The following is a 13,141-nucleotide window of genomic DNA, read 5'->3' as shown; positions in this document are numbered from 1 at the left end:
TGTTTGAATTGCTGTCTAGTGTAGTTGGCTCCTGAGCACAGATTGTAAGTGCCATTGAATGGCTGGCATTCTGTAACCTCTCTTTGGATGGTTGAATATACACATAATAGTCTAAATAATGGGAAATCATAAATAGATTAATTGAAATTTCTTAAAATGCAATGTTTTCTGGCTTTTTTAGTTTTAACTGATTAAAAAAATTGAACTACATATTACTTTTAATAATTCAAAGCTACCAGAATTTTCAAGTAACAAACAAAATCTCTAATGTTTTAAGTAATCTGGTTTCAATTGATAACACTACTACTAATATTTCTAATTGAATTCCCTGCTTATACCTAGTGCAGTGATTAATTTGAGTGTGTTTACAAATTTTGCAATATATTTTTCCTGTAAGACAATGGAAGTGTAGGGTGGACAAGGACAAATCACTTAGCTGCAGAACTTGAACTCAGGCTTGTATGACACCAGGACCAGCTCTTCAATGCTATGCTTGGATGATGCTTAAATATGACCATATTGACATTTATTAGCCATCAAAGACATCTTACTTGTATTTATGCTGGTGCTAAATCAGATATACATTCTTTATTTAGCCTTGAATTGTGCAAAATTGGAGAAATGTGGGCACTTAAAATGAAACATAAGGCCTAAAATTATTAAAACATCATTGCTGTGGTTCTCTAGAAAAGCAATGAATAAATTTGTATTAATTACAATATGCCTACCTTGATGCTTTCTGAAGTCCCACTAGGAAAAGAGATGCCTCATCACTTTCTGTCTTACACTGAGGCATAAAATTTCTATAATGCTGTTTAAATAGCTGCATTACTCTCCCATAGAGGTGGGAGGACTTCAGTCATGGAAGAAATAGTCCCAATATTATACAGCAATTTGTTATCCCTTAAGTTTTTGCACTACATAAATGTAAAATGGTACTATTAGTTTTTGCAATCATAATTTCACCACTCACACTTGAAGCAAGTGATAGTTCCACAAATCAGGCAATGTACAAATTCTGTCATAGTAAAACATTTATTTGTTAAAGTGATATAGATTATTCAAGGTTCTACAGTCTTAAATCATGGATGGCAATGTAACATGGGTTGATACAGAACTCGATGCCAATGTAGGCTTTTTTCTTTTGTTCTTTAAAAAAAATACTGTGGGCCAGAAGAAAAAACAATTTGGCTTTAAAAGGGGATGAAACGTGAGCCAGTTCCACCAACATCAGCGACATCTGTTTCTGGTCCTGTGAACAATTTCTTCTAGGACACGAGTTCAACAATTAGCCATTGTGATTTGAAACATTTTTGAATTTTATCCATTAAAAACATCAGTGGCAACTTTTTTCAGGAGAGAGAGAAGTGGTGCTCTTCAGATTAACTCCAGCCTCTGAAATGAAAGGAAAAAAAGAAAGAAAGGAAGAAACACATAGCTTGTAAGATCATTGTGCTAGAAGTCTGGAAGTTACTGTACATCAAGCACTCAAGACAGATGCTTCTTGCTATAAGATACAAAACACGCCTCTAGAAGCAGCCTCAACACACACATTAGTACTGAAGATATGGCTTAGTAATTTCAAAGTGGTGGATTTATTAAAAAAATATTTTAAAAAGAATTTAAATGTATTAAGTCCAAACAGCTAAGCATATCAAAGCCAAATTGTGGCATGGAATTTTTCCCTGCCTTAGTATTTCACATTTACATTCCCTAGATAATAAATATAATGATTTTCCCTGGCTGGTGTGGGTCAGTGGATTGAATGCTGGCCTGTGAACCAAAGGGTCCCCAATTGATTCCCAGTTGGGGCACATGTCTAGGTTGTGGGCCAGGTGGGGACCCCAGTGGGGGTGTGCGAGAGGCAACCACACATTGATGTTTCTCTCCCTCTGTTTCTCCTTCCCTTTTCCTCTCTCTAAAAATAAATAAATAAAATATTTTTTAAAAAGAAAAAATATAATTTTATTCAGTAATGCATAGCATCTGAGTTTTAACAAATATTCACACTGGTTTTTAAAATATGAACCTATCAGATGGAATTTTTTCTCACATGTAAAACCTTAGTGATCTCTACTCTTTAAATACATTCTGTTGGGAGTTTTATATAATATTTAAATTTTATAAAATTTAATTATGCATTGAATAATAATGAAGATAATTATTCATCATCTATAATTAGTTTCTCACCAAATGAACAACTAAAAGTAAAAACTAACAATAACTCACAAGCAAAAGCATTCCATAATTAACATAATTTTGAATGGAATAATATAAAAATCATTATAAAAATATCTAAATATATTACTGTATTATATATAATAGATACTTCTATAATTAGATCATAAGAATAGTAAATTATAAATGTTTCCTTCTAATATGTTCTGAGTATTTAACATTTATGCCTATAAAGTCTATGCTTGATGAAGATGGAAAAATCTGTTTTACAACTATATAATTCCATACATATGAAATATAAATAATTATTCTCCTTTACATTAGAAACCAACTACATATTTACAATTTAGTGGTTATAAAATGTATGGTACAAATGAATCATGAAATAGAGATTCTTACTTTACTGAATATTCTATGTCAAAATGCTGATGTAGAACTTATTTGGATAACTTGGTGATAAAATCATTAAAGTATATTATGATAATTTAGATACTTTTTGATAAAGGTAGGCAAAATACTTAAAAAACAATAATCTTAAATCAGTGAAATTATTTTTGGCACAAACAGTAATTTTTTAGAATTATTGAATAAGACATTTACACAATGATGATTGTTAATAGGTAACTGATGTGTATCCTATTTGTAAAAATAATACCCTGGAAACAACATAAATACAGATAGCACTATCATATTTTACCTGGAATATTCTTTTTTTTTAAAGGATTGTATAGTTACTCTTTTTTTTAAAGATTTTATTTATTTATATTTATTTTTAGAGAGGGAAGGGAGGGAGATAGAGAGAGAGAGAAACATCAGTTTGCGGTTGCTGGGGGTTATGGCCTGCAACCCAGGAATGTACCCTGGCTGAGAATTGAACCTGGGACACTTTGGTTCCCAGCCCGCGCTCAATCCACTGAGCTATGCCAGCCAGGGCTTGGAATATTCTTTAAAAATTGTGAAATCACTAAATTATAACTGGATATACCTAAATTCCTCTCTATTTGGTTTATAGTGTGGCTTATTCTGATGAAATTGAATATCAACAAGTTTTTGTTTATATGTAATAATGTTTCCTTTAATAGAAAAACATATATAATTGCACTATATCAAAGTTCAAGTTTCAGGAAGTAGTAATGTTGAAAACACTAAATATACACAGAAGAAAAATATAGTAGATAGAATAATTAGTTTGATTTTTGAAATTATTTCTTTCAGATTAACAAATTTTATTTTAATATCAAATTGATGATTCTGTAAGATGACATATCTTAAAGAGCTTTTAGTATCATATAATTTCATATTACATAATATTATTAACAAACTGGAATTATGATTTATATAAAATCTGTTAATTTTGAAAATTAAGGTGTAGCAAAAAGTTTTGTATGTTACAGTATAAATGTGTCTGCCATGATGCTTCTACCATTGAAATGATGACATAATATGAAGCCTAATAAAAAAAACTTGCATATGTAGGATATTTAAAATGACATATTTTACTTTATTTATAAATAAACATACTCTTACAATGATTCCATAAAGATCTAAACAAAAACCCAAAATTATAAATTTGGGGTAGGTTCAGAATGTTTTGGTAATGGTCTTCACATAACAGTTCAAGGGTATTATATAAAACACTGTGGGCAGTCTTACTGACAGTACTGCAAAGAAAGGAGCAAATTAAAGATACCCAACATCAAGAGAAGGAAAAATGCCCTATGTTAAATGGATTGTGGGAAAATGTTGTTGCTGCACATATTCAGAATGTAATTAAGAACTATCAAAAAACCCTAGCAGGGTAGTTGAGGTGGTTGTCTGTACTCCAAAATGTAGTGAGTTCGATCCCCAGTTGGGGTGAGCTTAGGAAGCAACTGATCCACATTTCTTTGTCTCATTTTCTCTCTTTCTCTCTCCCCTTCCTTTCTAAATGTAATAAACATATCTTCAAGTGAGAATTTTTAAAAAAGAGCTATAAAAGTTTTTTTTTCTTTTAATCCTCACCTGGGGACTTTTTACCCTTGCTTTTAGAGAGAGGAGGAAGGAGAGAAACATTGGTGTAAGAGAGAAGTATGTGTTGTCTCCTTATGCGCCCAGGTTGAGAATTGAAAACACAGCCCTTCTGTTACAGGAGATGCTCCAACCAACAGAGTCACACCAGCCAAAACTGAGAGATTTTTATCTTATATATGGTAGTTTGAAGATATAGATCAATGGAACAGAACAGAGAACCCAGGAATAAACCCTCACCTTTATGATCAATGGATATTTGACAAAGGTGAAGAGAGCATACAGTGGAGCAAAGACAGTCAGTCTCTTTAATAAATGGTGCTGGGAAAACTAGACTGGTACATGGACAAAAATGAAACTAGACCACCAACTAACACCATACAAAAGAATAAACTCATAATGGATAGAAAACTTAAATGTAAGCCACTAAACCATGAAAATCCTAGAAGAAAACATAGACAGTAAAATCTCAGATATCTCACATAGCAATATGTTTGCTGAAATATCTCCTAAGGCACTGAAAACAAAGGAGAAAATAAAAAAATGGGACTATTTCAAAATAAAAAGCTTTTGCACAGCTAAAGAAACCACCACCAAAATGAAAAGGGAAGTTACTGTATGGGGAAATATATTTTCCAGTGATATACCCGATAAGGTTTTAATCTCCAAAATATAAAAACAACTAATATAGCTCAACACCAGGGAGACAAATAACCCAATTAAAAAATGAGCAAAAAACTTTTCTGAAGAGGACATATAGATGGCCCATACATATATGAAAAAATGCTCAAAATCACTAATCACCAGAGAAATGAAAGCTAAAACCACAATGAGATATTACCTTTGGACTGTCAAAATGGCCATCATCAATAAGTCAACAAACGTGTTCGTGAGAATGTGGAGAAAAGGGAACCCTAGTGCACTATTGGTGTGAATATAGTCTGGTGTAGCCACTGTGGAAAATCTGGAGTATCCTCAGAAAATAAAAAATGGAAATCCCTTTTGACCAAGTGATTCCACTTCTGAGAATATATACTAAAGACACCAACACAAAAAAAATATGCACTCCTATGTTCATACCAGTGCTACTTACGATAGCTAAGATCTGGAAAGAGCCTAAGTGCCCACTAGTAGATGAGTGGATAAAAAAGCTGTGGTACATTTACACAAAGGAATACTATGCAGTAGTAAAGAGGAATAATGCTTACATTTTGTGACAGGATGGATGGTCCTGGAAAATATTATGCTAAGGGAATTAAGCTAGTCAGTGAAAGACATATGCCATATAATCTCACTTAAATGTGGAATCTAATGAACAAAATAAACTAACAAAATAGAAACAGAAGCTTAAATATTTGAAGCAGTCTGACAGCTGCTGGAGGAGGTGCTGGAGATGGAATGAAAGATGGTAAAGGAATTATTGGAAGAACATTTATATATGACCCATGGACACAGACAACAATATAGGACGGGGAGAGGGTGGGGGTGGGTGGAAGTAGGAAAGGAGGGAAAAGTGGGAACCGTAATAGCATAAGCAATTTAAAATAATAAAATGAAATTAAGTAAATACAAAACTCAAAAAAAGAATATCTAAAAATTAAGGAAATGATTTCTAAAGGTCAGGACTGACACTAAGGTTAATTTTTTTTCTGATTTTCTATAATGCTCAAATAAATATGTTAAAATTGTGCTTTAATTATTATAAAATGTTTTCTACATATGGGCCTATTTTATTCCTCATTTTTTTTAAAATTCACTTGAAGGGAATATCATTAAAAAAACACAGAACCAAATATTATATGTAGATAATTCTTCCTTGGAAAAAATATAGGAGAGATATGTGGATCATATACACATTTTTGCTTTGCTCATTAGCACTTATTTCATATATTTTTCTGTGTTTCCCCATAGTTATTTAAATGTTGCTTAAATAAATGTTATTTAAATAAATAAATGTTATTTATAATCAACATTACTTTTTATTCATTTATATACTACTAGTTTCCCTAAAAGAACTGCACTTCTTTCACAGTTATTGAATCTTTACTAGTTGTTCTGAAAAAATTTTTTAAATTAAATACCTTGATTAGAGCTAAACAAAATAATCAGTAATCAAATTTACTAAAATCAGGAAACAATCACTTGAAGGCAGGAGCAGGCAATCACAGAATAAGCAGTATCCATGTGTACATTTACACACAGACACACAAGGCGCACATATTTTGTTGGTCTGAACATAGCAAATGTGTTAAGAAATTTTACTTAAGGAATTTTCAGTATAAATACAAACTAGTCAATTGTTCTTACCTTGTCAGATATGGAATATCAATTGTTTTACCAGGTTCATTTTAAGCATGAAAGTCTTTCAAAGATAAGGTTAATTTATGAGTATGTGCCAGTTTACTTGTAGAGTAATTATCACTAATTTTGTCAATGATTTCTTTGCCCATTGCTCTCAATTCATCTTAGTGTGATTAGGATTTTATGATTTCATTTTAGAAGAATATTGTATGTGATCCATTAAACTATTTAAACTCAGTGTATTTCATACGGAAAAGGTCTCAGGGAAGAAAACTGACATAGGACATATTCTAACTAATGGAAATAAAATAAATGTGTATTAACTTTTTACCCTCAGAAAAAAATCATCTTAGCAGATAACAGTGTATGAAAATGAACACCTAAACCCCTAAGTGGATGAAACCTTTCTGCCATTTCTGTACCTCCCCATTGGAGCTTGATGTTCTATTAAGGACTGTGATCAAATCAATTTAATATTGTTGCTTTAGAAACATTTTTCTATATCGAAAAAGGAACATGTTGCCCTGGCTGATGTGGCTCAGTGGACTGAGTGCTGGCCTGTGAACCAAAGGGTCACTGGTTCACTTCCCAGTCAAAGCACATGCCTAGGTTGTGGGCCAGGATCCCAGTAGGGGATGCTCAAGAGGCAACCACACATTGATGTTTCTCTCCCTCTGTTTCTCTTCCCCCCCCTAAAAATAAAATAAATAAAATCTTTAAAAAAAGGAACATGGTGCATTTTTTTTTTTTTTACTTTTACCCTCTATATACATAGAGAGCATTTTCATTTAAATTTAATGCAATGGGCAGTGCCCAGTTTTTGGAAAATATATTTGTTTCTAGGTAGAAAAAGATATCTGTCGCCATGCTGAAGAAAATATAAACTTAAAATTAACTTGTAGGCCTGGCTGGTGTGGCTTAGTGTATTAAGTGCTGGCCTGTGAACCAAAGGGTTGCCAGTTCAAGTCCCAGTCAGGGCACATGCCTGGTGTTGTCAGCCAGGTCAGGTTCCCAGTGAGGGTGTGTGAGAGGCATCCACACATTGATGTTTCTCTGCCTCTCTTTCTACCTCCCTTCCCCTCTGCCCAAAATAAATGAATAAAATCTTTAAAAAAATAAAATTAACTTTTATATCCCCTTCCCGAAAAAGAGTGGAGCAGCTGTGAGCACAGGAATCTCTGCCAACTGTCTTCCTCACCATGTCACTCACACACAGCAAAGTATTGCTGACATGCGAAAGGCCAAGAGGAGACTCAGAGCACAGAGATCACAATTGTTGCAGAGGAATCACTGGTTGACCTGACAGTTGTAGAAACAATAGGCCAGTTATACCAGCAATCATTCACTATGTAGCAAGAGTAGTTATTCTGATGTCCTATGGTGATTTATATCTGACAATAGAAATGTAGCAAGGAGTTACAACACAAGTGAATGATGTATTGCCACTAAATTTTGTTAAAAGTATTCTTTGCCTGTGAATTTATTTTTCTTGCAAAGTCTTATAGAGAGCAAAAAGGGAGAATTAGCCAGATCACAGAAGGAAATTTTTCATGATATGACATAATCATTGTTTTATAAAAGGAACTAAAGACTCAACAAAGTTTTTAAAGAAGGTGACATATTTCACATATACAATTTCACTATGTAAATTTAGTACAAAACACACATATATACATATGAATTTACTACATATACAAATGACAAATCACTAAAAGATTATTATACACCGGAGATTCTTAGTATTTGTGTCTAGGTGTTGGATTATGAAGAATTTATATATATTTTTAATTTAAATCTATTTTTTGGATTTTCTGTAATTAATACTACTTACTTTAAGACAAAGAAAGTCACTAGTCAAAATCTATGTGCTTGTCATATTGGCAAACCCTGGGCCATCTCTGGTAGCATACAAACTTCCAAGGAGGTTACTTTTCTGTAAATTTGTCTTCTAACAATGGGTAAAATAAATAAATAATCCTATAATATGTTACATGTCCCATGAAGTATGAAAGTTTGCAAAATTATTTTAATTGGTAATTGAAAAATTATTCAGATTTACTTTCTTGCTTCCAATCATGATAGAATATTTAGCATCATTCTGGACTCTGCTTCCAATAGATGAACAATTTGCTTCCTTATACTTTCCAAAGATACCTTAACTTTCAGAACAGCTAGATGTCCAAAGTTATATGATAAAAGAATTTCTTTAAAATCAAAGGAGAGGGAAGAAAGGAAGGAAAGAGGGGAGAAGGGAGACAGAGAGAGAGAGAGGTTAAGACTGAGAAAGAAAAATGGGGTGGAGGCAATACCATGCACCTTCATGCAGGTCAGTTGAGTACACAAAATGGAATATAAAGCATGTGCTAGACCCCTGTGCTATTGATTATCTCCTGTGAGCCATCTTGCTCTCTCTCTTTTTAAATCATTTTTTATTGTTATTCTATTACAGTTGTCCTGATGTTTCCCTTTTTTGCTCTCCTCTGCCCATCTCAGGCCCTGCTCCCACAGTCAGTTCCCACACTGCTGTCCATGTCCCTGGGTCATTCATACATGTTTTTTGTCTAGTCCCTTCCCTTTCTTTCCACCATTATACCCCTCCCCTGTCCCCTTTGGTCACTTTCCATCTGTTCCATGTTCCCATGCCTGTGGTTCTATTTTTTTTATTAGTTCACTTTGTTCATTAGATTCCTCTGATATGTGAGATCATATGGTGTTTATCTTTCACCAGCTGGCATATTTCACTTAGCATAATATTTTCCTGAGGTTTTTATTTACTTTTTGTAACATGAAAGTGGAATCCTAAATTCAGTAAAGAAATAACGCATGAAAAACATTTTGTTTGATTTTGGATGGAATTTACTAAATTACATTTGCAGTTACAGTTACATTCACAGTTTAATCCCAACTGTGAATGATTGTCCAAGCTCTTGTCTTCTTTTAAACACAAAGTGTTAAAAAAAACCCACAAGATCTTATTTTTATTACCAAGAAATAAATCAATGGCCTTTTATAGAACTTTTAAAAGCAGGGTACTTTTTTCTGTGCCAAACTTCAAGCAAATGGCTGATGATTCCAGCTGTTTGAACAGATTGCTAAAGTGCTATTTTGCTCTGAAACACACTTTCTGATCAAATTAAAATGCAGGAATCAAATACTCATTTGAAACTTAAAAAAAACACCAAGAAGAGTAATTTCTTGCTGACAAAAGGAACACCATGAATATTTCATGGGGAGTCTTTTGCCACATTTTATAGCAGCTTCATTCATTTTAGATAACAGTGAAACACCTCTGCTCCAACCACTTTCAGTAAAATATAATGTGTTGTCTCAGCTCCTATTAAGATGTGGAGGTCAAGGAGAGGAGTGAATAGATTTTATTAATCTACTTTCTTCCCATTGGGAAATATTTCTAAACTGCACATCATATTATGCATGATTCCAAGAGTGACTCCACTCCTATCGGTGTTCCTTTATTTTTACGGAATGAATGAGAAATGTTCACTTAACCAGAAATATGTCAAAATTTAGGAATCAGAAATTTACTTAACTCTACTGAATTTTATTCTTTACTGTTGACTTTAAGTTTTAATGAAAAATATCAATAAATTACATAAGGTCAGAAAACAAAAATTAAAAAATAACTTATAAAGGACTATATCATCTAAAGTGCTAAAATATGAGGCAGTGAACAAGAATCTCACCTGTGTTTCCTGGACAGTCTGGTCAACATTAGACAGCAAAGCATCTGGGGATAAAATTTCAGGATCATCAACAATTATTTTTTTAAGAAACAGACCCTAAAACACTGAAATCTTGAGATGATTTCTCTTAAAGATTTATCTAGACTTCCTTTTTTTTTTTTAACTTACCAGTCCTTGGGTTAATTGCAATGGACTTTTATAATATTTTATGGTTCTCTATGGTTACTTCTTGATTCATAATACTTATACACTGGGATTTTTAGGATATTATTCTGATGACTAAAATGAGCAATTATCAATATGGAATGCACTTTTCCTGCAAGAACTTTAGTAGGGCAATGAGGCATCTCTTCCATTTTCTCTGCTCAAAATCAACATTTCAAATAGAGAGTTGTATTTGATTAATATGAAAAAATACATCAAGGAAAAAAATCCAAGGGAGAAAATGTAGTTTTACCATATTTACCACACAGAGTGTAAAATATTCATTTGTCATGCAAGCCATTATTCAATAACCCTACAAACAAGAATACATTTCATCACATACCCATCTATCCTTATATAAAACAGTAATGTTCTAAATGCAAATCCTCTGCCCTCATAATCCATATGTGATTCCAGTTGCCTATAAATGTTTCATACCATTATGCAGCATTACACAGCACACATTCTGTTTCTTTCCAAAATGTCCTCTTTTAAAGCAAATATTTCTGCTAGTCATTAACATATGACACAGTGAGAAGAAGAAATTAGGCATTTCAAGTAAAAGTCATTCTCAATATGAGTGTGATGAGAAAAGTGCAAAATATTTTCTTATAAAACTCCAGCACAAATATCCATATACATGTACAATGGCCTCTGGAGATTAGGCTTGAAATCTCTAGATTGCTGAAAGCAATAAAAAGACATTATAGACATTTCTATATTATAGACATTAAAGACATTTCTTCTGCACATTATACAGAAGAAAATAATTAGAAACTTGCATTATGGCAGAGCCAATATAGCCCCAAGATTAAATGTATATCCACTTCCAAACACAAAATAAAGGGACTTGATAACTTTTCCCTGAATGTATTTGAATTTTTTTTGTTTTTAAAATTCATGAACAATAGTTATGTATTTGAAGAGAATAGATGAAGGTATACAAGTTGTAGAGGTGGATATCATTAAGATGTTCAGAAAGATTAATTTGTACTAGAGAGTTTATATTCCATTGTAATCTGATAAATAGTAGGGATAGTTTGTACAGCTGTTCTTGGGAAAGTTCTCCGATAACCACCCCTCTTAAATCTAACTTCATTACATTAATTATAGTCCATTTTAAAGGACCAAAAATTATTATTTTAACTGATTAGTTTTATAAATATACATATAAAATCTATCTATGTATATAGATAGATTTTTACTTATATAGAGTATAGGAATATGTAAGTGTACATGTTTTATCCGATGGTAACTTCAAACCTTAAATTTTGACTTTGAAATAGCTGAACATACTCCCAGTAAAAAACTGCTGCTTTCTATGCTCCACTTCACATAACACTGCACTTTTAGGATGACTGGGTTGCACTAATATGTTTACCATTCTTCATATATTAAGTCATCACCTGTACTGCTACAATAACAACAATAGTTTCTATTGCAAAAAAAAAAAAAACAAAAAACAACAACCCTCAAACAAACAAAATGACAAAACTAATTGTATTTGTAATCCCAGCATGTATTAATCTAGTATGGAAGTAAAAAAATTGAGTAATCTAAGAGACAGAGTTCTGAAACTATTTTAAAGTTCCAGTCATTAATTTTGATTATTTTCTCTTTCCTCCATGAAATTTTAGTCAAAGGCAAAAGATTTATATGATCTGAGGAAAAACCAGAGTATCCTCCTTGAAATTTTAAAAATGAGATATTTCTTATTCATAATTTACTCATATTTAACTCACAAGCATTATAATATAGAGTATTATTATTGTTATCATCATCATCATCCACTGAGGGAGATAAGAAAAATATGTTTTCCCATCTAATCCACATCTCTACTGAAGTCCTTTTCCTGAAGGACTAACACACACTCACATGTGCATCCACATAACACTTATAGAAACACTGGGCTCTTCCTAGGACTCAAGGGAAGGCTTTACACAGCAAAGAGAGTGATAGTCTTCATTCTGTCTAATAAAAATGAGCATTGCTTTCTTGGATGCTTCATTATCCCTTTATGACACTCAGATATTGTGTGTGTGTGTGTGTGTGTGTGTATATATATATATATAATATACAAAAGTAATAAGTACTTATATATATATTTATTTAAAGGCCTACTTTAATAGGAGTTTGACATTTTCACATTGGAGACAATTATCCAAAAGAAACAAAAAAACAAGGAAACATATAAGTAAATAATGTTTAGGGTAAATCTCTAAATATATTGTCTATTAATGTGTATTACCACTGAACAAGCTGAATTTGTAGTATAAAATTATTAAAAATCAAAGAAAATATGTATGAACAAGGAAGCAAACATTTATGAATAAGGAAGCAAAAACCATATATAGCTTATACATAGTTGACAACAACCAGTAGCAAATATGTTTCGGGTCATATGTACATACAGGATATATATGTGTGTATATATATACACACAGAGAGATAATATATGTGCATATATGCATATGATTATGTATATATACACAGAGTATATATACATATATATACATACCACACATACATACATACATAGAAGGGTTGGTTAAATGAGGAATGCAAGAAATGACAAAGAAAAACAAAAAGGAAGAGACAAAGAATTTCTTGCTTCTAATAATAAAATATACAGAACACAAATCTCTCCATTGTGCTCATTAACAAAAATTCTTATTACTGCACCATCTTCCCTGGCCCTATTCATTTACACATTTATCTACCCATTCACTCATTCATTCATCTGAGTCATA

At 32.3% G+C, this 13,141-nt stretch overlaps 1 protein-coding gene across 2 annotated transcripts in view; it reads right to left on the bottom strand.

Moving 5' to 3' along the window:
* Positions 1 to 1,067: 1,067 nt before the first annotated feature.
* The window catches only part of LRFN5 (leucine rich repeat and fibronectin type III domain containing 5), a 295,021-nt gene continuing 282,947 nt past the window's right edge, over positions 1,068 to 13,141 (bottom strand). For both annotated transcript variants that reach the window (XM_045848568.1, XM_045848569.1), the window contains 2 exons: positions 10,188 to 10,231; positions 1,068 to 1,395 (listed from right to left, as the gene is read on the bottom strand). In XM_045848568.1, the coding sequence (XP_045704524.1) occupies positions 1,378 to 1,395; positions 10,188 to 10,231 (62 nt within the window). In that variant the 3' untranslated portion in view covers positions 1,068 to 1,377. The remainder of the gene's footprint in view (positions 1,396 to 10,187; positions 10,232 to 13,141) is intronic.

The sequence above is a fragment of the Phyllostomus hastatus genome, unplaced genomic scaffold (assembly GCF_019186645.2).
Source record: "Phyllostomus hastatus isolate PE091 unplaced genomic scaffold, TTU_PhHast_1.1 phas_contig_62, whole genome shotgun sequence".
Classification (NCBI taxonomy): domain Eukaryota; kingdom Metazoa; phylum Chordata; class Mammalia; order Chiroptera; family Phyllostomidae; genus Phyllostomus; species Phyllostomus hastatus.
The sequence above is the reverse complement of the archived record's forward strand: the minus strand, read 5'-3'. Positions and strand labels throughout refer to the sequence as shown.